The sequence below is a fragment of the Taudactylus pleione genome, unplaced genomic scaffold, assembly GCF_031769625.1.
Source record: "Taudactylus pleione unplaced genomic scaffold, aTauple2 ptg000201l, whole genome shotgun sequence".
NCBI lineage: Eukaryota > Metazoa > Chordata > Amphibia > Anura > Myobatrachidae > Taudactylus > Taudactylus pleione.
The window spans coordinates 57,447,106-57,470,275 of NW_028284603.1; the positions used below are offsets into that span (position 1 = coordinate 57,447,106).

The window sequence follows — 23,170 nt, forward strand, 5'->3', positions numbered from 1 at the left end:
AGGGGAACTGCTGATGTGCCGCCTGTGGTCGTCAATTCTGCTACGGCATAGGAAGCAGGATATTTTAGCAGCGTGCTATCCCAGACTATCTTGGGACCCTTCTGTTACTGGTGTACTTGCCTTATCAGGTGTGCCATTGGAGCTCCAGATGCACCAGTTTTTTTTTTTTTTTAAAGCGGGAATCAAAAAGACAACCTCCATGCTGTGAGGCAGTAATGCCAACCCCCACACCGGCAGTAACTAACTTCCTCTTGTATGTGCTGCTGAATGGAGCACCTAAAATATAATCTATATAGATGCACATATGCATACCTTCTAAAGGTAAACACAGAAGGCTGGTGAGAACTAGAAGTTTTTAAAGACCAGCCTATAAGTTAGTATATGTGCTGCCACATATATGCATGGGAAGAGTACTGCCCCTCTATAAGGTGAGCCATAACCTGGGTATGGGACGCAATAATCTGCTAACCCTGGGTTAAGGGTATGCTATAACCATAAATTCTGGCAGCAGCACCAGAACAGTGACTAAGGTGAGCCAATGTAAAACCATGTTCATTTAGGCAGGGTAGCTAGTGCACCCTGAGGTAGCCTTCACAAGCAATTAGATTAAGCTATGCACCCTTTGTATAGAACCAAGGGGAAGCCTGACAGGGGGTAATACCAGTCATTTACTTTCATAACCGCATAATGTGGTGTTATGCAAAAAGGGTATTGGGCTAGTTCCCATACTGCTAGCAACCAGCTATCTACTACAGCTAGCACTACTCTGGTCAAACAGTGACAGGCATCCCCTACCTTTTGCGCTTCAGCATTCCCAGCGTAGGAGGGGGAGGGTGGCGCGTAGGAGACCCACGCTAATAATCCCTGCTGTTAGGGCAGCCCGAAAGAGGGAAAACGGGAGGCGGCTGCTGGAGTGTGGGAGGAAACCGGAGTACCCGTAGGAAACCTACGCAAGTACAAGGTGAATATACAAACTCCACACAGTTAGGGCCGTAGTGGGAACTGAACCCATAACCTCAGTGCTGTGAGGCAGTAACGCTAACCATTACACTGTATGTGCTTTCCCTCATGCAGGCGGCTGTCTGCACAGCACTCCGTCCGGGTGCCTCTTCGCGGGAGGACTAATGCAGAGAATGTGTGCGCTGCTGCGCTAACAGGAAAACACCCCCAAAAGCAGGCTGCTACACGTTAGTGGAGGAAGCCATGCCGCCGCTGAAGTACTAAGTGCCCGTCCGGGGGCTGTGGGATGACACCGCTCCGATTGTCAGCCCAGCCACTAAAAAGCATAGGGTCGCGGCGTCTCCTCCTTTATACATTAGAGGAGAGCTGCTGGTTAGTTATAACATTAAAGCCCTATAGAGCTAATCTATCTGCTGAAGCGAGCACTGGTAGAACCGCGCTGCTCTCAGATGAGGGAGAGCACGGGCCAGACTATAGATGGCGCCGCTAACATGCATGACGCGCCCTTTCCATAATACCGGCTTTTATATATGCGCGTGCGCACTGTAAGGCTCACCTCGGCCCACTTATTTATAAGGTTGAGCCCTTGTTCTCAACAAGAGCAGCCTACTCTGCGCAGGGGCCAAGGACCGCGCTGCTTGTCAGCGCTGCACTGCCTCCTCTAGAGGGACTCGTCTGGCTTCCGAAGCCGGCACCTTACACTGCTTGTGGCAGATGGCGGGACCTCGCCTGTCAGCGCTGTATTGTTTAATGAGCAGCAGTGCGGCGTCTGTCATTACTGTGTGATCTACTCACCCAGCATTACAACTCCTATATAGAGGAGGGAGGAGCAGGTGTCCTCAGTGACCGCCGCGGCATCACCGCGCTTTTGATGTTGCAGGGGCCGCGCTCCATCCCCTCCTTCAATTAAGAGGGTGATGGCTAGGAATAAGCCAGAGACCCTGACGCTGACTGTTGAGTGCAGCGGCGGGTCTCGTCAGCAGCTCCGACACCACCACGTGGCAGGTTGGAAGGAGCTGTGTATGACAAGCGCGCAGCACGCGCTGTCCCTAAGCCCAGCATTTTGGCCCACCGCTCCAGCTAGTCAGGAGTGGTGGGATATACTTACAAACTGCTGCGGCCGGGTTGCTGGGCTGGGGGGCAAATGAGGAAACCCGGACACGAACCGGTTTCAGTTGTGGCGGGTCCTCATGGAGTCCGGTGACTCTGTTTAAAGTCCCCCCTCAGGGTCACCGGACACAGGCTGCAGTAGCCGTGGTGGTGCCCTCCCGGCGGCTCCCACGTAGCAGGCAGACTGCAACAGTAAACAGTCTGCCTGTCCTCAATGCTTTAAATAAAAAGCTCTAAAAAAAATAAATAAATAAATTATACTCAAAAAAGGCTGGAGACAGCCTGATGTGCTTCCAGCTCTCTCGGGCACATTCTAAAAACTGGGGCTGATGGGGCATAGAGGGGGAGGAGCCAGTCACACTTCTAGATTTTTTTTAAAGTGCCAGGCTCTACTCTACCACCGTCTATACCCCACTGTCTTGAACTCCAGTGTCCCCTAGTGGATGAAGGAGAAAAACAAACTTGTAAAGGCAACCAAATCCTCAGGTAAACAAGCAATCAGCCCATCTAGTTACCAATGTGGCGGAAGCCTTGCTATAAAACACGTGTCTGGTTCTGTGAAGCCAATCGCACCTCACTGATCATGGGTGGGATTATTATTACCAACATGGACGATCTCTTGATTATGGCAAAATGTCTGCATTGCCGAGAGCTTGCATAAAATCAGGAGGACCAATGGTTGGATTATCATCTAATAGAAAACCAACGCGGTTCCTACCCAAAGACTTGTTTTCATTGCTTAGCTGTTTGACAATCTATACAGGAAACAAAATAGACTAGTTACACTGACTGGTGCTTATTGGCTCTCAGACGTACAACAGGTTTTTTTTTTCTGTATTAAAGTACTAGATAATATGCTTTTTTACATTAGAGGCTATGCAGTTTGTGCAGTCCCATTCAAAGGCATTATAGATTGAAATGGGACAAGTTGCATCATCATTTGACCAGCCAACACATCTGCTTATCTCCAAGAATGCTTTGAACACTTCTTTGGTGGCTGAGGTAAGGACATCCGTTAACGGAGGTAATCTGCTTGCTATATTAAACTGAACAATTGTGACTATGGACACCAACCCTCAGGGCTTGGGGTGGCTCCACCTTCATTGTTGCCTTCTAGGTCTGTGGTCTACGGTCGAAGTCAAGTTTCCAATAAATGTCCTGGAATTAAAAGTGGTATTAAGCTCTCTGCTGTAGTTCAGGGACATCATGGTTGCAGGGAAAAACCCATAAGAATTCAGCTAACACAACACATCAACCAGGAAAACAGAAATGGCTATTTTGCAATGAAAGAAACTAGCATGATCAAACGTAAGGGAGAACAAGTGTTCAAACATCATCAGTTCTGTTCATTCCAAAGTTGAAAATGAGGAAGACGATTATCTCAGACACCATGTCTTACATCCCGGACAGTGGTCGCTTAATCCAGATATTTTTTCAGCAGACTGTGGAAAGATCCTAGCAGACATCAACATAACGGCACCCCGGATGAACCATATGTAGGAATAACTCTGCTCCGGGAGAAGAATCTGATTCTTTTTGTTGCATTACCTTTTCTCAAAAAGGTAAAGAAAGCGATGGCCCCGATCCTGTTGGTGGCACGAGAATAGCAAAGATGGTCGTGGTACACGGACATTCTCAGAATGTGGTCAGTCATGACGTCATCATACAAGGTGAAACCTGCTGACTTAGGAAACGTTTACAGTTGAAACCATGATCCTTTCAATAAAAGCGGTTTTATGGTTATAGAGACCATACTGCGAGCTAAAAAGCCTGTCCCCGTGAAAAATTATCAAAGGGTTTGGAGAACCCTTTCTTGATATGAAAAGAAAGAAGAAAAGAAGAAGTTCCTTGTCCCTTTCTTCCAGTTAGACCAGGGGTCAGGGAACTTTTTTACCTTTTAGCCCAAAATATATTTAGATACGCTGACGTTACCCCCTTGATTTGAAATAAAGGAAATACGAGAGCATCAATATTGGGGCATTTTGATGTCAGAGCAATTTGGATATAGTCTTCAGCGTCCAATCGCCCCTGCAGTAGTGTCACCATAGTTATGACCCTGTAGTAGTGCCCCTCATATAATGCCCCTGTAGTAGTGCCCCCATAGTTATCCCCCTGTAGTGCCCCCATAGTTATGCCCCTTTAGTAGTGCCCCCATAGCTATGTCCCTGTAGTAGTGCCCCCATAGTTATGTCCCTGTAGTAGTGCCCCATAGTTATGTCCCTGTAGTAGTGCCCCCATATAATGCCCCTGTAGTAGTGCCCCCATATATTCCCCTGTAGTAGTGCCCTCATATAATGCCACTGTAGTAGTGCCCCCATATATTCCCCTGTAGTAGTGCCCTCATATAATGCCCCTGTAGTAGTGCCCCCATATAATGCCCCTGTAGTGCCGCTTGTACAAAAAAAAAAAAAAAAAATTTACCTTAATCCCCGCTACAGCATCTGCCGCCGTCCTGTCTGCCCGGCTGCTCATCGAAACTATGGGAGAGACGTCATGACGTCTCTCCCATAGTGCACATGGAGAGAGCCGGAAGTTGGAGTTCAGGAGAGAACTCCAGCCTCCGGGCTAACGTGGTGCTGCAGGGAAGGAGTCGGGCGCCCGCTGGCAATAACATCTCAGCGGGCGTCCGGCTTAGAGCCTCCCTGCGGCACCGGGCTGGAGGTCACTGCAGAGTGCACCGGGTGCGCCAGTGACCTCCATTCCTGGGTGTAATGGACAGACAGCCGGGCATGCAATGATTCATATGCATGCCCGGCTGTCCATCCATTGCCCCCAGGAATTTCATTTTTACCCCATTTGGGGTAATTTACCCTTGTTCCCAGACCACTGAGTTAGACTGCTTAATCCAGTTTTTGCCGGATGGTTTGGGACACTATTTATTCTCTTACAAAGTTTTACAGCTTTAATGTTCTTTCATCTAAGAACACCATTTCTGGGCAGAAGGTTTTGCGCACTGCAACACTGAGTACATATCCACCAGAACAGCAGCTTTGGGATGTCCCCATTGTACAGTATCCACCAAAATAAAACAGGATTTTTTTATTACTTGCATTAAATCAGCTTTCCTGTTAAACTATACCAAATTAAACAAATATTTTTTGAGCATGTTGTTTTTATGTTTGAGTTAAGCTGGCCACACATCTAACCAGCCAACTAGTTGATTGGTTGGAATGAAAACCTGGTAAGGAATGAAAGCAAATGACAATCAGCAATTTGCTCCCAAACGCTGGAAAATGGACAAAAACTGTTGTTTGAACAAATTGTTTAGATCAAACATTTAACAAACTTGTCTGACCGACCGTTTTCATCTGTTTTCTGACATTTAGGAACAAATTGCTGATCATCATTTACTCAACTAGTTGGCTGGTTGGATAGATAATCTTTAGATGTGTGGCCAGCTTTAGTTTATATTTGGCTATTTCCTGTGGGGCTTAGTTAGTTAGATAACCAAGCTTCCCCTAAGGTGGGGATATAAAAAAAAGGAGGAACATAAAACAAATTGAATATTTTCAAGTCCTGAAAGAGGTTCTACACCCCATGGTCTTGTGCCCCCCCAATGGATTCAGAAAAAAGGATTCAAGTACAAAAATCTGGTTAATGTATGAGTACAGCTTTATGGTCTTAAATGGCAAAATAAAAAATGCTAAATTTTTTCTTTACAGTTCTTCTAATACTGAACATCATTTTGGTGCACATATATTACTATTTATAACTACGTATTGATGTTTCCATATAAATCTAGCCTCCTTGCGTATTAAACAGCCCTTCTAGTCGAGTCATGCCATAGCGGCTCTTAGTTGGGCCGAACGTCTTTTCGTGCTACTTTTCCCCTTAAAATGCGCCTTATTCACAAAGCAATGCCATTAGGATGCACAAGCAGCTTCTGCTGATTAAAATGATATGCGGCATGTCTATATTCTGTGTGTGACAGTGGCTGTATCTGCATGCAAAATGCTACGTTGCAGTGTTACAGCCACTGACACCAAACGTAGCAAAGTCGCACATAAAGACGATCGGCGCTACCGAGTCACACTGTGCTCACGCGACTTGTAGCACATAGAGGATAGATGTATGTGGACACATCTGTATAACAGTTTTGAAAATATTAGATTTTTATTTATAGCTTTGTTATTTTTAGTTGTTATTCAAGCTTGCAGTAACTTGGTACATACCTGTATAAGCGCAGGGATCACAGTCTGCACCGTCTTACTGATAACTTGGAAGCTATAGCTGTTGTCCAGCCGCATAACACTGGCACCCATGAAAGTGAAGATGGGCATGATGTTGTGCAATACTTTATCCTTAAAAAGAAACAATACTGGTTTTCATGATAATTTTTTTTTTTTAACTGAATGATGTATTCACAAGACTGTGGAATGCCTCCTGTTACAATTAAACTTCATATAGTCACTGACACCAACACTGGACGTCTAAGCACTCAATGGTGAAACGCTCATAAAATCTGAACTTTGATCATGCAGAATAAAGCGATTTTCAGCACATTTTGGCTAAAAGTTCTGTTATTACAAAACATTTCAATTGCATTAAGGTGACATTTAGCCAATAAGCTGTTGAGGACCAAGAAAATAAATGTGGACAGACATGGACTTAGTGGAAGACACTGAGGCTTGGTGAATACGAGACATTAACACGGTTATACATGGTCCAATCATTACATGTCCTTACTGGGAAGATTCCAGAGGCAGTTCCCAGGAGAAGCAGAGCATGGTGATGAGTCTGAGGCATCTCAGAGGTCCTGACACACTGTACAATCAGCTCCACATTAAACTTTTCTTCATCAAGAATTTCTGGAAAATGGATTTTAAGAGCATTTATTTACAGAAATGTCAGATTGGTGCAAATCCATTATATACAAAACAAGAGATATGGTAAGAACTTACCTTTGTTATCTCTGTTTCTACGAAGTCCATAGGGTCCACAGGGTTGACCTTGGGGTTATAGCTGGAACAGGATCCATGGGCACCACACAGTTAAGCTTTTAGCTCCCAGGATGCACTTGGGTCCTCCTCTATACCCCGCCCCCGAGCCACAGGCACCTCAGTTGGTAAGCAGCCTAGGCCGGAGAAGAATATGGAACAGAGAGAAGGAAGACTGGAACACACAAGAAACCATACTCACAGCAATAGGAGACGGAAAACCGGTGACCAGCCACACAGCCCATTTGAAGCCAGGTGCGTCAGGGCGGGCGCCCTGTGGACCCTATGGACTTCGTAGAAACAGAGATAACAAAGGTAAGTTCTTACCATATCTCTTGTTTTCTACTTCAGGGTCCATAGGGGGTCCACAGGGTTGACCTTGGGGATGTCCCAAAGCAGTACAACTAAGGGCGGGGACGCTCCTGTGCTGAAAGGAGTACCCGGCGCCCAAAGGATGCATCCTGAGAGGCAAAGGTGTCAAACGCATAGAACCTCAAAAACGTTTGAATTGAAGACCAAGTGGCCGCCCTACACAGCTGAACAGCAGAAGCGCCACGTCTAGCAGCCCAAGAGGGACCCACAGAACGAGTGGAATGAGCCTTAACAGAGGCTGGCACAGGTAAGCCCTCCTGTGCATAAGCCTCACAAATAACGGAACGAAGCCAACGGGCTAACGTTTGTTTGTTGGCAGGCCAACCCCTCTTGTGAAAACCAAAGAGGATAAACAAGGAATCAGACTTCCTAACCGAAGCCGTCCGGTCTACATAAATTCTAAGCGCCCGGACCACATCTAAGGAAGTCTCACCAGCTGAAAGATCAGGGGACTGAAAAGCTGGCACAACAAGTTCCTGATTAATATGGAACTTCGAGACCACTTTGGGCAAAAACGCAGGACGAGTGCGGAGCACCGCTCTGTCCTGGTGAAAAATCAGGAAAGGAGGGCGACAGGAAAGCGCCCCCAATTCAGACACCCTCCTGGCCGAAGCAATTGCCAGGAGAAAAACCGTCTTAAATGTCAGCCACTTGAGCTCCACCGCCTCAAGAGGCTCAAACGGAGGACCCTGCAGGACCCGTAGCACCACCGCCAAGTCCCAAGGAGCCACAGGAGGCACAAAGGGAGGCTGGATCCTGAGAACACCTTGGAAAAAGGTGTGAACGTCTGGTAGTATTGCAATCCGCCGTTGAAACCACACGGACAAGGCGGACACATGAACCTTCAGAGATGCAAGGCGTAAGCCGAGATCCAATCCTGACTGAAGAAATTCCAAGATCCTAGAAACTCGGAACACCTGAGGATCATAAAGTCTGGACTCACACCACTGAAAGTAAGTGTGCCACACTCTGTGATAAATCCGTGCTGAAGCAGGCTTGCGTGCCCTGAGCATCGTACCAATAACCGAACTGGAGAAGCCCCGAGACCTCAAGACGGCTGTCTCAAGAGCCACGCCGTCAAAGACAGCCGACCCAGATCCGGGTAAAGGCAGGGCCCCTGAGACAACAGGTCCCGACGTTGAGGAAGAAGGTACGGAGCGTCGATGGAGAGGCTCCTCAGATCGGAGTACCAAGGACGTCTGGGCCACGCCGGAGCTACCAGCACGAGCATGCCGCCGTCCTGCTTGAATTTCCGCAGAACCCGAGGAAGCAGGGATATCGGAGGAAACAGATACGCCAGGTGAAACGTCCATGTCACCGACAGCGCGTCCACCAGACTTGCACCTGCGTCTCTTGTCCTTGACCCGTAAACGGGCAACTTGTGATTGTGACGGGAGGCCATCAAGTCCAGCTCCAGCAGTCCCCACCTGTCCACGAGTAGCTGAAACACCTCTGGGTGAAGCGACCATTCCCCGGGATGCACGTCGTGACGGCTGAGGAAGTCCGCCTCCCAATTGAGGACTCCGGGGATGAAGACCGCCGAGATCGCTGGAATGTGACCCTCCGCCCAAGACAGGATACGAGACACCTCCGACATCGCTGCCTGACTGCGAGTTCCGCCTTGGTGATTGATATACGCCACCGTGGTGGCGTTGTCGGACTGCACCTGTACCGCCCTTCCGTGAAGAGCGGGGCCGGACGACTGCAGGGCCTTGTATACTGCCCGCAGTTCCAGGATGTTGATGTGGAGAAGTGCTTCTTCCGCTGACCAACGACCCTGAAGCGACAAAGAGCCGGTCACTGCCCCCCAACCCCGGAGACTGGCATCCGTCGTGAGCAGGACCCAGTCCGGGATCCAAAATGGGCGCCCCTCGACCAGATGAGCTGTCTGAAGCCACCAAGCCAAAGATAGCCGAACGTCCGGAGACAACACCAGCACCTGAGAGCGGATCCGGTGAGGTAACCCGTTCCATTCTGATAGAATCAGCCCCTGCAGGGGCCGGGAATGGAACTGGGCAAATTCCACCATGTCGAATGTCGACACCATGGACCCCAGAACTCTCATAGCCGAATGGACCGACAGGCGGCAACGGCTCAGGCAACTGCGTATCCGCAGCTGTAGTGAGGCGACCTTCTCCGGAGTCAGGAAGATCCTTTGCTGACGCGAATCCAGCAGGGCTCCCAAATGAACCATCCGCTGTGATGGAATCAGAGAGGACTTTTTCCAATTTATCAACCACCCGTGTGCTTGCAGGCAAGCGATCGTCAGGTGGAGATGTTGAAGCAGTACCTCCGGGGAGCTCGCCAGCAACAGGAGGTCGTCCAGGTACGGCAGCAGCCGTACATTCTGGTTCCGAAGATGTGCGGCCATGACCGCCATAATCTTCGTGAACACCCTCGGTGCCGTGGAGAGACCAAAGGGTAGCGCCCGGAACTGATAGTGGTGTTGAAGGATAGCGAACCTCAGATACCGCTGGTGTGAAGATGCTATCGGAACATGGAGGTAGGCGTCCTGGATGTCCAGGGACACCATGTAATCCCCCGGTTCCATCGCCAGAATGATGGAACGTAACGTTTCCATCCTGAACTTGGGAACTCTGAGGAATTTGTTCAGAGACTTCAAGTTGAGGATAGGGCGATGAGAATCATTGGGTTTCTGCACCAGAAACAGAGACGAATAATACCCCGTCCCTCGTTGTGATAGAGGAACGGGAACAATGACCCCTGCTTTCAGCAAGGACTCTATAGCCTCCTGAACCTGTAACGCCTTGGTCTTGTTCTGAGAAGGACTTGTGCAGAAAAACTGGTGGGGTGGTCTGTGCCGAAAAGACAGGGCGTACCCCTGGGAGACCACTTCTCGAACCCAGGCATCCGTGGTGGTATTGTGCCAGCACTGGGCAAATAGAAGAAGTCGGCCTCCCACTCGGAGGTCCCCCAGAGGGAGGCCCGTCCCATCAGGCCGTAGGTTTATCTTCCTGCTTGGAAGAAGGGCGCCGAGCACTCCAGGCTTGCTTCTTGGGTTTAGAGGCCGTCTTACTCGCAGACTGTCTCGGGAAGGACTGACCTTTCGCCTTACCCTGAACCCGAAAGGAACGAAAAGCCGAACTCCGAACCTTAGCAGGCAGTGCCGCCGAAGGGAGGAAGGCCGACTTGGATTTAGCCAGGGTGTCCACTATTTTGTCCAAGTCCGGACCAAATAGTAATTCCCCATTGAAAGGTAAGGCCTCCAGACCTTTCTTTGAATCAGAGTCCGCTCTCCAGGACCGCAACCATAAGGATCGGCGGGCAGACACCGCTGCAGCCGATACCCGCGAGGTCAGCAGACTAGCATCTAAAGAAGCTTCTCCAATGTAAGAAGCGGCGTCCCTCATTTGTCCCAACAACGCCCGCTGGACATCCGGAGCGTCGTCCGGGAAGGTATCTTCCAATGCATTGGCCCACCCCTCAATGGCCTTGGCCACCCAGGAAATGGCCATGGACGGTCGGGCCACCGCCCCGGAGAGGGAGTAAATAGACTTTAAGCAAGTCTCAACTTTCCTGTCCGTGGGATCCTTCAGCGAGGATATCGACGGTAATGGTAAGGTTGCGCCCCGAGTTAAACGGGTGACATGGGAATCCACCGCCGGTGGAGTTTCCCATTTTTTACAATGTGCCTCAGGGAAGGGGTAATTAGAAGCCAACCGCTTCTGAGGAAGGAATCTCTTACTGGGCGCCTGCCAAGCTACCGCCATATGATCCGTCAACTGATCCGACAGGGGAAACACCGCAGAAGCCACCTTAGTTTTTTTGAAACTAGGAAACTTCGACCTAGGAACCGGTGCCTCATCCTCTATAAGAAGAATAGCTCGCACCGCCCTAACTAGTGCTCGCACATTAATGGACGACTTGGTATCCATTTCCTGGACCGAGGCGTCCGAGTCAGTGTCATCAGGGACCTCCCCATCATCTGAGGAACCCTCTGAGTCCGATACCTGAGCAGCCCGTGTCATGAGTGGGCGTTTAGAAATCCTAGAAGGCATGTCAGTCTGCAACATTGACTGAAAAGCCGAGGAAGCGGCCGCCAAATTTTGCACGGAGTTGGAGAGCACATCCACCCATGGTGGAGGCGTCGCCATAGGGGCCTGAAAAGGTACCACAGGCTGCTGCGGCACAGGGGAAGCCTGTATATACATAGGCAACCCCGCATAGGGACCAACTGATTGAGACCCAGGAGGACTCCGCAATAACTGCGGGACACCCGGGGAATGGGGGATGGTCGGCTGGGGCACCGCCCTAGTAGGGAGAGCAGTCGGGACCGACAGACGGTCCGCAATAGACACCAGCACTTGAGAAAACATCGCCCACGGTGGTTCCTGCGCCAGAGAAGGTCTGGATGGGCCAGGAGCCACCTGGCATCGACTACACAGGCCATCCTGTGACAAATCCTCCCTATCTACTCCTGCAGAACAGCGTCCGCAGGAGGCCAACACCGGAGCCACTGAGCGCTCAACCTCCTCGTCTGACATGACAGAATATATTATATATCTGGCACCAGGGTAGAAGTAAAACGCACTCACCGGTGTGCTGAACAACAGCCCACAATATGGCACTGAGTAGCACACAACTGTATGTGACGGACCTCACAAATACGTGATCTATATAAGTGAGGTCAGTAGAAACGCCCCTCCCCCACACACCTGCAGGGCTTGTAGGAGAAGTAAAGGGATAGGTATAAGCTGACAGTAAGCGGAAAATAAGCACAGACAGGCAGCACTAGCAAAAAGTCACATACCATGCAGGAAGATATACTCACTGCACCTTTCCACTACAATCAACCTGCCCAGATTCAGTGTCTGGGAGGGCTATAGTGCTGTGTACGCTGTCCTTAATCAGGGGAGAGGTACACAGGGGGACCGGTCCGCGTGCTCCCTGAGATCTGCGCTGCCACTGGGAAAATGGCCGCTGGAGACCTCAGAGGAGGAGTGGCCGAGTAGCTGCAGCTCAGCGACGCCAGACTCCGTGTTGAAAGGCGCGCTGAGCTGAGGGGAGGAGCCGCTGACAGGGAAGGCTTCCTCCCCTGGCTAGCATATTAACCCCAGGGATGCTGGCTTCCCGCTTGCCGGTTATCCCTGGTGGTCTAGTGGTCCCACGGGTTATGGGGGGGCCCGCCGCCACTGCCAGCAGCCTCCGGTCTGTCCCCAGGACCGGAGGCTAAAGGACTGCATTTAAGGCATTCCGCGCGCCGCCGCTAGCCAGCGACGCGCGGCTTACCTGAATCCCCGGCGACTCCGGCAGCAGTCCTGGGAGGTAGACAGAGTCCGGTTAGTACGGACTCTGCCCTCCCGCCGCGATCCCCAGATCAGTACTGGCGTCGCGGCGCCAGTCGGGGATCAGAGCGGCAGCGTGGGCGTCTGTACAGACAGCCCTTCGCTGCCGTCTGTAGTAAAAATAGATTAAAAATAAATAAAATTTAACTTAAAATAAAAAGCTTCTGGGGGCTGCTCCTGCAGCCCCCCTGCGCGGTGACCGACTCCGGCCGGGCACCAGCTTACACTGAGGTGCCTGTGGCTCGGGGGCGGGGTATAGAGGAGGACCCAAGTGCATCCTGGGAGCTAAAAGCTTAACTGTGTGGTGCCCATGGATCCTGTTCCAGCTATAACCCCAAGGTCAACCCTGTGGACCCCCTATGGACCCTGAAGTAGAAACTATACATTTATTAGTAGTGTTCATTCTAGAACCCTGTACCTGTCACAACCCGAGTAGTTCCTCTATCCTGCCTGGGGTGTCGTTCTCTGCTCTGGTGCTTTTAGTACACTTTGGTCTGTATCTGTTGCATTGGCTAAGTGTGCTAGAAGAACAAGAGCATAGAGCGACACCGAAGACTGTTTCTCAGGAATGTGTGACTATCTGGCCATGTAATCTTATCCCCAGCCTCGGAATGGTTCAAAATAAAACACACACTAGTATATATAAAACAGGATTTTGGTACTTACCGTTAAATCCATTTCTCCGATTCCACAGGGGACACTGGAGCTTCATGACAGTGGGGTATAGACGGTGGGTTGAGTTGAGCCTGGCACTTTAAAAATCTACAAGTGTGACTGGCTCCTCCCCCTCTATGCCCCATCAGCCCCAGTTTTAAAGAACTGAGCCCGAGAGGAGACGGAGAACAGACTGAAGAACAGAGAAGGAGAACAGGAAAGAAACAATCCAACATACTGACACACTGCAAGAACACAGCAGGCTGCAGTGATAAACAGTCACACAACGAAAACAGACCAAACTGCAACAGAACTGAAGCAGAACAAGTAATTGATAACAGGCAAGAAGCACTGGGTGGGCGTCCAGTGTCCCCTGTGGAATCGGAGAAATGGATTTAACGGTAAGTACCAAAATCCTGTTTTCTCCTTCATCCACTAGGGGACACTGGAGCTTCATGACAGTGGGGACGTCCCAAAGCTACCCTCCTGGGGGGGAGAGTGCTGAACGCCCTGCAAGACACTGCGACCAAAATTTGAAGCAGAAGCCGCAAAAGTGTAAAATCTGTAGAAACGTACAAAAGTATGAACCGAAGACCACGTAGCTGCTCTACAAAGCTGTGAAGCCGAGACACCTCTATGTGCCGCCCAAGAAGTACCCACAGAGCGCGTAGAATGCGCAGAAATGGATACCGGCGGTGGTCGAGCAGAAGCAACATATGCCTGACGAATAGTCAGACGAATCCACCTGGCCAAAGTCTGCTTAGATGCAGGCCAGCCACGCCGATTGGCATCATAAAGGACGAACAGAGCCTCTGATTTACGTAGTCCCTCAGTACGGGCCACATAAATGCGAAGTGCCCGAACCACATCCAAAGAGTGAGAATCCCCGGAAGAGTCCGACCACGCTGGGACTACAATCGGCTGATTCAGATGAAAATCCGAGACCACCTTGGGCAAAAAGGAAGGGCGGGTACGAAGTTCCGCCCGATCTTCGTGAAAAATCAAGTAAGGAGAACGGCAGGACAAGGCTCCAAGTTCAGACACTCGTCTGGCCGAAGCCAGGGCCAATAAAAGGATCATCTTCCAAGTCAAATACTTCAATTCCACATCCTGCAAAGGCTCAAAGGTGGATGACTGAAGAAAAGATAAAACAAGATTCAGGTCCCAAGGAGCCGTGGGTGGCACAAAGGGGGGCTGAATTCTAAGTACCCCTTGAAAAAAGGTCTGAACCTCCGGAATCAGAGCTAGGCGACGCTGGAAAAAAATAGAAAGAGCAGAAATCTGCACTTTAAGCGATCTCAAGCGTAGGCCCGCATCAAGGCCTTTTTGAAGAAAAAGAAGAAGACGAGGTAAATGAAAAGAGGAAGTGGAAGATCCACGACCCTCACACCAGGAGATATAAGCCCTCCAAATGCGATGATAATGCGCTGATGTTACCGGTTTTCTAGCCCTAAGCATGGTAGGAATGACCGACCTAGGAACACCATGGCTTCTTAGTATGGCGGTCTCAATAGCCACGCCGTTAAACGAAGCCGCCGTAAATCTGGGTACACACATGGACCCTGCTGTAGAAGGTCCGATCGTAGCGGAAGAGGCCAAGGTTCGTCTGCCAGAAGGAATAAGAGATTGGAGTACCAAACCCGACGAGGCCAATCCGGAGCCACTAGGATGACGGTGGACGACTCTCGTTTGATCCGCTTGAGAATCCGAGGGAGAAGCGGAAACGGTGGGAACAGGTACACAAGGCTGTACGGCCAAGGGATCAGTAAAGCATCTGCTCCCACCGCTGCCGGATCCATGGTCCTGGAGCAGTAAAGGGGTAGTTGATGATTTATCCGTGATGCCATCAGGTCTATCTGTGGTTTCCCCCATCTGCAAACCAATTGATGAAAGACCTCGGGATGAAGGGACCACTCCCCGGGATGAAGATCCTGACGACTGAGGTAGTCCGCTTCCCAGTTGTCGACTCCCGGAATAAACACTGCGGAAATTACCTCTACGTGTCTTTCTGCCCACAGAAGGATGCGACTGGCTTCTCTCATTGCCAGACGACTGCGGGTTCCTCCTCGGCGATTTATGTATGCCACTGCAGTGGCGTTGTCGGATTGTATCCGAACCGGAAGTCCTCGTAACAGAGGAGCAGCCTGTATCAAAGCTCTGTAGACTGCCCGCAGTTCGAGAACATTGATTGGTAAGAGGGATTCCTGCTGCGACCAAAGCCCCTGGAAGTGACTGCCCAGAACCACAGCTCCCCATCCGCGGAGGCTGGCGTCCGTGGTGACCAAGGTCAAATTCCAAAGCGCCGACCCGCTAACAGATGCTCCGTCCGAAGCCACCAGAGCAAGGATATGCGGGTCCGGGGAGACAGACGCACCAGCCGATGCATCTGTAGGTGGGACCCGGACCATTGAGACAGAAGATCCAGTTGAAAAATTCTGGAGTGAAATCTGCCGAATTGGATGGCCTCGAAGGAAGCCACCATCTTTCCCAGGAGACGGATGCAAAGATGCACGGACACTTTCCTGGGTCTGAGCACCAAACGAACCAGCTCCTGTATGGCTATGGCCTTGTCCCTTGGCAAGAATACACGAAGCAGAACAGTGTCTAGAATCATTCCTAGGAACTGAAGTCTCTGGGACGGCATCAACTGAGACTTCTGGAAGTTCACAATCCATCCGTGTTGAATGAGAATCTGATGTGTAAGGGACACTTGGTGTAAAAGGACTTCTGCCGTTGGAGCCTTGATGAGTAAATCGTCTAGGTACGGAACTATCGTCACCCCCCGAGAGCGCAAGTGGGATACCATGACGGCCATCACCTTGGTGAATACCCTGGGAGCTGACGAGAGACCGAACGGCAGGGCCTGAAACTGGTAATGAGCTTCCTTGATGGCAAATCTGAGGAAAGCCTGGTGAGGAACCCAAATTGGGACATGCAGATAGGCGTCCTTGATATCGATCGACACCAGAAACTCTCCTGCCTCTAGTCCCGCAATGACAGAATGGAGAGACTCCATTTTGAACCTGTGAAATGAAAGATACTGGTTCAAGGATTTCAGATTCAGAATGGGTCTGACTGACCCATCCGGTTTCGGAACCACAAAAAGGTTTGAGTAAAACCCTTGTTGTCTTTGTGCAGTGGGAACCGCCACCAGAACCTCGGCCAGCAAAAGTTTCTCGATCGCTTGACGCAAAATTAGTTGCTTCAAGGGATCTACGGGCAAACCTGTTGTAAAATAACGCACAGGAGGAGTGAAAGCGAACTCGATCTTGTATCCCTGAGATACCAGATTCCGAACCCAAGTGTCTGGAGAAGTCCATCTCCAAACCTCCGAGAAACGCTGGAGGCGAGCCCCCACCTTCGGATCTCCGAGATGGGATGGGAGCCCGTCATGCCACAGGCTTGTCTGCTGGCTTGGGATCTGGACGGCGGGCATTAGTCGCTTGACGTCCTCTAGCCCGGCCTCCTCGCCCCGCTGAAGACGAACCTCGCGATCGTCCCTGAAATCTTGCAGATGCTCGAAAGGAACGAAATGAAGGTCCCATAAACGAGCGACGCGGAGGAGGTGCTGATGAAGGTAGAAAAGTACTCTTACCTCCAGTGGCCAGCGAGATCCACTTGTCCAGCTCTGGACCAAATAAAATATCGCCTGTGAAAGGAAGAGCTTCCACTGCTCTCTTTGACTCAGCATCCGCTTGCCAGGCACGAAGCCAAAGTGCCCGGCGAGCAGAGATCGCCGAAGCAGAAATCCTAGAGCCTACCTGGCCGATATCTCTGGAGGCGTCTCCTAAGTATACTGCAGACTCCTGAATATGTTCTGCCAAGGTAATCAGATCTGCCCGCGGAGTGTTGGATTTAAGACCCTCAGTCAATTGTTCCGCCCACTTTTCCACAGCCTTGTTGACCCAAGATCCTACCAAGGCCGGCCGGAGAAGAGCACCTGCAGCCGTATAAATGGATTTCAAAGTGGTTTCTAATCTCCGCTCTGAGGTTTCCTTTAATGTAGTAGCTCCTGGAACCGGTAACGTGGTCTTCTTTGACAACCGAGAAACCGAAGAATCCACAGGTGGCGGGGTCTCCCACCTCTTTCTATTTTCGGCAGGAAACGGGTAAAGAGAGAAAAAACGCTTAGGAATCTGGAATTTACGGTCCGGATTCTGCCAAGCTGCCGTCATCTGTTCGTCCAACTGGAGAGAAACAGGGAATGTGATAGCAATCTTCTGTGACCTGGCAAACAAGGAGTCTTCTAACGATTCTGGAGCTTCCGGGCCAGAAATCTTAAGAACTTCCCTCACCGCTAGGATGAGTGAATCAATACCTTGCATTGCCTCAGGTTCTTGTGAGTAAGTCTCTACGTCTGATTCGTCCAGCATCTCCCCTTCCTCCTGAGACGAGTGATCCGCTGCAGAGTCCTCATCCGACTGGAGAACCGCCGGAAGAGCCCTCTTCTTAGATGAGCGACTTACCGTAGCTTCAGGAGCTTTAGACGCAGAACCCATAACCTGAGCAAGGCTATTCACCAAGCAGACTAAATTCTGAGCCCACGCTGGTTCTGTTGCTAGAAAAGAAGGGTGAGATGTGCTAGGTAGATCTCTGGCGGCCTCCCGTTCCCTATGGGAAGCGGCTAATTCAGAAGAAAGATCCGCCATGACCCCTGCCAAACTATTTATGAAGGAGGGAGTGACAGACTGCGTGCTAGCACTCTCTGCTTCACACGTCTCGCACAGGGAAGACCCTTCGGAGCGAGCATGGGTAAATTTTTTCCTGCACTTACTGCAGGCAAACAGCTTTTGTGAAGCAGCTTTTTCTGTTCTGGATGTCATCATTCACTCACAGACAGACACCACGTACAACTCAGTAGTGCAAAAGGAGTATAGGGAGAAGCAGAATTTCAATAATAATGCTACTCAAGTATGGGAGCAGACAGAGCAATAAGGGAGGAGCAGAATTTCAATAATAATGCTACTCAGGATGCAGACAGAGCAGTATAGGAGGAGCAGAATTTCAATAATAATGCAGCTCAGTAACAGGGGCAGACAGTGCAATATAAGGGAGGAGCAGATCAATAAAAAAAAACAGAAGGTAGTGAACTACCTTACTGTAATTACAGACCCCCTGTAGAAGCTCAGTCTTCTCCCCTCCGATCCGCTCTAGCTCTACAGAGGCGCCACTCCCTCTCAGAGCGCGCCAAACGAGCCCAGCAGTGAAGGAGGAAGAGGAGGAGGGCCTATAAGCTCCACCCCCTTTTGTCAAAGACCGCTGCTATTATATGCGCGCGGCATAGCCCTGCATCCCAGCCGCACGCGGGGGCCAGCGGCACGACTGCCGCCAGTGATTAACGTGCCGGTGCCTTTACACAAGCACCGGCACGCACAGGTAGGACCGCCGCTTCCTCTGCAGAGCCTACCTAACAGCCAGCGCTGGTGTTCTTCCGCAACACCAGCGTGGCACTGACAGCCGCGCGCTGTTAAAAAACCCCAGCAAATTATTTTCACCTCTCCTGCTAGACAGGAGAGGTGTGCATACTCACAGGGCTGCTGCGGCCAGAGCGCTGGGCTGTGAGGGGAGAGCGGGGACCCGGACACAAGCCAGTGTTAGCTGTGGCGGGCCCCTCTGAGTCTGATGACTCCTTCACTGCGAAAAGGCAGCCTCCCCTCCATAGGGTGACCGGACACAGGCTGCAGTAGCCGTGTGGTCTCCTCTTTGGCGGCTCCCACGATGCAGGCAGACTGTCACAGCTAACAGTCTGCCTGTCCTCTTGTTTCTTCTTTATAAATTAATACATATATACTTAAGGGCTGGAGACAGCCCCTGTGCACCGGCTCTACTCGGGCACATTCTAAAAACTGGGGCTGATGGGGCATAGAGGGGGAGGAGCCAGTCACACTTGTAGATTTTTAAAGTGCCAGGCTCAACTCAACCCACCGTCTATACCCCACTGTCATGAAGCTCCAGTGTCCCCTAGTGGATGAAGGAGAAACATCATTATTATATACTAGCTGGGATACCTGGTGTTTCCCAGGTTGAAAACTGGACCCTGAAGTACACCTGCAGCCTATATTTGTGTGCATCGTCCTCACCTATAACTCCATTCCATTTATCCTGAAAAGGACCCCACTGTTTGCGAACATGTATTGCAAACAGTGGCGTAACTACTGTGGGTGTAAGGGGTGCAGCTTCTATGGTGCCCGAGCTGCCTCTGTGGCCTGATGCTCCCATGTATGCAGCCAGGCACACAAGGTGGGCAGGTCCAGTCAGATCCACCAAGGTGGGCCTGTGTGGCAGCCTCATTGATTTGGTGCCGTCCCGCCAGCTGATTACAACTGGTGCACCAGCAGGCAAACATGGAGAGACAGCGCCGCCGGTCACAAGGCAATCAGAGCTTGCGGACCAGCAGCCAATCAGCAGTGGCGGCTCCTGATTGGCTGCTGGTCTGCAAGCTCCGATCGGCTTGTGACCAGAATGCCCCCACAACTTTCAGAGGGATGACGAGAAACACAGTGATAGGTATAACTGACAGTTTGGAATAAACGGCAGTACAATACAGCAGCTAGCATTAATCTGCGAGCGTCTCACCACGAGGTGGTCATTTATAGCTAACCAGTCACTTGAACTCCGTACCGAAAGTCGCGTCTGGTTTACCGAAGGAGCGGCCGGGGGAGCGCCTTATCTCCTTTAAGCTACTATTTTGACAGCACGGGTACGCTGGCCTCATAGTAGTAGACGCTAACTAGTGCGCTCTAGTGCATCCACTACCCATCCCCGGCGACAGACGATAAGGACCTGGCCACCTTAGTGGGGACACGTCACACAAGGCCTTCACCCGCAGCTGCACCCGATGCGTCTCCTACACCGGGTGCTAGGACTGGCGCGCACTTACCTGTCATCTCCGTGCCAGACCTGCAGTCCTGACCTCAGCACAGGCGCTAGCTAAGCCATGCTGAGGCCAGTCGAGAGCCTCAGGGCACATAGCGTTACTGGTGTTTCTGCCCCGGTGGAGTTAGTAGGAGTCGAAGTACCTGCGTCTTTACCGGCGCCTGGTACTGCTAAACTCGGTAGTTCAAAAAACAAAGAATATAAAAACAAAAGTAAAAAAAAGCCTGGGACTGCCTAGGCAGTCCCGCTGTATAACAGGTGCGTCTAGATACTTGCCGCGCACCAAACAAAAAAACTGAATGCCTGTGGCTGGGGGCGGGGTAGCACCAATGCATGCTGGGAGCTACAAAGCTAGTGCTGTTTGGTGCAATAGATCGTTCCACTACATATCCCCCAAGGTAGATTCTGTGGACCCTATGGACCCTGAAGAAGAAATTACACTTTTGTAGCTTTTACACAGGATTTTGCAGACTACCAATTTCCACTTGAGCCTGAATAATTTGAGAGAGTCCCCATTTTTAGGGATTGTGTAACCGTGTGCGCCCCTGATGAAGTTCAAATCTAGGCAAAAACCTAATCCTGGTCAAATTACACCACCATGACAAATTTAGTGGAGCTAGGTCCAAAACTCTGGCCGCGTATAAAGGACAAACAAACGAACTAACTTATTATATAGATTACCAGTTATTTATATAGCGCGCACATATTCTGCAGCGCTTTTACAGATGTCATAACTGGGCGGGCATTTAAATTTGCAAGCCGACTTGAGCACTCACACCCTGCCGATCGCCCGTACAGACCAGCAGATGAAACTATATATCTATAAGATATACTGTATCTTCATCTGCTGTGCTGCACAGCAGATCGGATAAGTTTGTGAACAACGTTGTTCACAGACATATCCGCTGTACAAACCCAGCGATGCACCATATCAGTGTGTACCCTATTTTAATTTCTTACCTTTTGCATTCTGTGGGTTGTCCAATGAAATCTTCTGACAGATGTTGAGCAGACAGCTAAGTATTAGCTGCTTGGTGTACTCCACATTTTCCTGTACAGAATTTGAAGGCTCAAGACACCTAAAACCCAAAATTTCAGAAAGTGTATAAGCTGCTAACCAAGTATAACAAATAAGGGGCAGCATGCCCAGCTGTACCACCCTTATTTATATATATATTTTTTTTCAGAATACCTATTTACATGTTTTCTTTATGACAAAAATTTAAACAAAATTGTTTAAAAGCCTGAAAAACTGTTTTAATAAAGAGTAGAAAGCTTATGATAAACACCAACTAACTGTTGTGTTGTATATATTTTACAAAGGTAATATTACAAATATCTTTTAATGGGGACAGTCCAAACTGTATTGTCACATTGGTAGTTTTTGTATATAATTATTATTAAGCAGCTAAACAAATATATATGCTATATGCTGGCAGAAAACAAGCTTTAATTTTAATTAATGTGAAAACAATCCTCAATTTGAATAAATCACCAAAGGTATACTAAACATCCACTAAAAGTCCTTTGTATTGCAACCTTATTACAATCTACATCACAACAGGCTACATAATCCTTTACCCAAACAGCTAAATACGGTCACTTTACCTTTATAAGGCGATGGGAATCTGTAATATCCATGGCTAGTGATGAATCTTTAGCAATTTGTGTAGTGATTAGGGATGAGCTATTGACCTTTTAGATACATCGCTCTATTGAGAGGAATTACTTAAATCAGATGTCAGACTCTAAAAGGTGCCTACACACTTAGCGATATTTTACACGATTTGCCCGATTCCGACGCATCGTGATGACAAATTGTGTAAAATATGCGAGAATCGTGAGTGTCCAGTAATGACCACAATGCCAATGCGCGTCCCCGCAGCTCGTACAGCGCATCTTCAAATCTGCCGTGCTGTAGGGCAGATCTGACAATCTCAGTCACGATGCACTGGAATATTCAGGAGGCATGATAGACAGTTTGTCACATTGGGCAGTTTTTAACACCAAATCGTGCCCACGACTGCCAAGGTGCTGCTGGGGAGAGTTCAAGAGGAAATCGGACACAATGTCGGATCGTGAGCACATTGCCAAGTGTGTAGGCACCTTAACACATACACCAAGCACCAATGGCACATTATTACAGGGGCTTACATGTTGTCAAATCCATGGTCTACTAGGTCAACATTAATTCTAACACCTTTCACAAATATATGCATATAACCACAAGACACCTCTCTGTTAAGTATGGAAAGAGGTAATTTCATATAGAAAAAAACAGAAATGGAAGATAGACATACAAACATACATACCCTACTCTGCATTGTATGATTATTGACTGTTTCACCTCTGCACTGTGATGAACGCAAAATCCAGCTAAAGCACAATTCTTAGCATGCAAGATCTCAGAGGCAAGGCCCTTCCCACCCATGTTCCTCCCCAGCAATATCCTTGCTTCCAGCGTTCTGGGAAGGACACAACTGATTAGATGGGAAAACTGGCAACTTTGCCATTTTGAGTGATCTGCAGTTGTCACTGTAGATGGGATAATTTAGTCAGTGTCCTGGTTAGTTGCATGATGGGCCTGCAGAGTCGTCTTACTGGGGTAATTTCATAGGCAGTTTATGTATATTCTTGCATCACTTCTCTGAGGATATAGACTGTAGGAAGGCACTATTATACAATGGTCCCACTATAGTGCTATGATGGCTATACCATTATATCATTGTCTTTCCTCTACCATGTGATTATATTCTGTCTTATAAACTACAGAACATAGGTAAGGTGTTTAAATTATCCATTTACTATAGATCTGCCTTAGATACTTTATTACAGTGCTTTGGAAGCCATCTCTGTGATTACCTTAGATTTGTAATAAGGTTGCCTGTGGCCAATCTTGCACACTTCCTATTATGCACAGAATGTGGGGACCGCTGCATAGATTCCCTGATCTTC

General features: G+C 49.5%; 1 protein-coding gene across 1 annotated transcript in view; it reads right to left on the bottom strand.

Annotated features, from left to right (window-relative positions):
• Positions 1–23,170, bottom strand: part of HEATR1 (HEAT repeat containing 1) — a 171,667-nt gene that overhangs the window by 30,994 nt on the left and 117,503 nt on the right. The window contains exons 27-29 of the mRNA XM_088477396.1: positions 21,176–21,294; positions 6,757–6,878; positions 6,243–6,371 (exon numbers count right to left, since the gene is read on the bottom strand). Of these exons, the coding sequence (XP_088333522.1) occupies positions 6,243–6,371; positions 6,757–6,878; positions 21,176–21,294 (370 nt within the window). The remainder of the gene's footprint in view (positions 1–6,242; positions 6,372–6,756; positions 6,879–21,175; positions 21,295–23,170) is intronic.